The sequence below is a fragment of the Apaloderma vittatum genome, unplaced genomic scaffold (genome assembly GCF_000703405.1).
Source record: "Apaloderma vittatum isolate BGI_N311 unplaced genomic scaffold, ASM70340v1 scaffold6811, whole genome shotgun sequence".
Taxonomy (NCBI): Eukaryota; Metazoa; Chordata; class Aves; order Trogoniformes; family Trogonidae; genus Apaloderma; species Apaloderma vittatum.
In genome coordinates this window covers 542-1,612 of record NW_009699515.1, presented here as the reverse complement: position 1 = coordinate 1,612, position 1,071 = coordinate 542, and the positions used below count along the sequence as shown (strand labels likewise).

The window sequence follows — 1,071 nt, the reverse complement described above, 5'->3', positions numbered from 1 at the left end:
GAAATAGTCCCCCAACCAGAAAATATTCCTCTCTGGTTGAAAGAGAGAATTAAGAACATTAAAAGGAGCCATATATATACTGCAATTAATTAGATTGGTGCCTGATTTGATTCCTATCGAACCCTCTTGGCCAAACTGCTCCTTCTAGAAGTCAAGTATTTCAGTCTTGTTTGTTTCAAAAGAGAAAAAAATCTCCATTTTAAAGACATTCCAGTACGATTATTGCAATGCCTGATCACCATTAGACAAGAGAAACTTTACTTCAATACAAACTGTCAGAGGAGGCTTGGCACGATTTCACAGTGGAGCTTGTTTCTAACTTTAATGATGAGGCTGAGCAAAATTGGGAGCACAGCGTCCCTTCAAGAGGAAACTCTTCTCTATAGACAATCCCCGTTTCTGAAGCGAAGTGGGGGAATGGGGGAAAGCCGGGTTGCATGTCTCCAAAACTGCTGAGCGTGCCAGAGACAGGCTGTCCTGGGAGCCCATGGAGCTAACAGGTGGTGCTCTGCGGGGCAGACCTGCACTTCCATCAGGTGCTCCCAAAACCTCATCCAAGCTCTTTATCAACCTTATCAAACTAGCAAACAAGCCAAACATAAACCAAAATATTTGAAAAGGGAGAGAGAAAGAGATGGGGGAAACAGTGTTTATTTAACCCTTAAAACTCGGGCTGGTTTTTGTCAAAAAACCCACCACAACAAACCAAACCGAACACCAATATCTCCCAGATAAAAAAGGCTCCAACCCTCAGCCCCAGACATCGCTAACAGTGGCGAGAAGCAGCACCACCACCGCCCCGGACACCCCGGGGCTGCCCTTCCCAAGAAGTCACCAAGGATGGGCAGCGGTGGGGATGGCAAGGACCCCCCTCCCCTGGCATCCCTCACCCCATTGCTGGAGGACCGGACCTGCCAAGGGGAGGTGGCACAGGGCAAGGCTGGTGGCAGTTTTCACCGGGGGGGTGAGACTCGGGGGGAAAGGCTCACCGTTGAGGCCGTTGGGGATGCTCCGGTGGTGAAGGGGTGCGGACAGGTCGTCCATAGACCTCCGCATGGCCCCAGCCTTGCT

The 1,071-nt window shown here is 50.1% G+C and overlaps 1 protein-coding gene across 1 annotated transcript in view; it reads right to left on the bottom strand.

Annotated features, from left to right (window-relative positions):
- The window catches only part of CCDC85C (coiled-coil domain containing 85C), a gene marked incomplete at its 5' end in the record, with an annotated part of 107,715 nt that overhangs the window by 106,108 nt on the left and 536 nt on the right, over positions 1 to 1,071 (bottom strand). Inside the window, one exon of the mRNA XM_009878399.1 lies at positions 990 to 1,069. Within this exon, the coding sequence (XP_009876701.1) occupies positions 990 to 1,069 (80 nt within the window). The remainder of the gene's footprint in view (positions 1 to 989; positions 1,070 to 1,071) is intronic.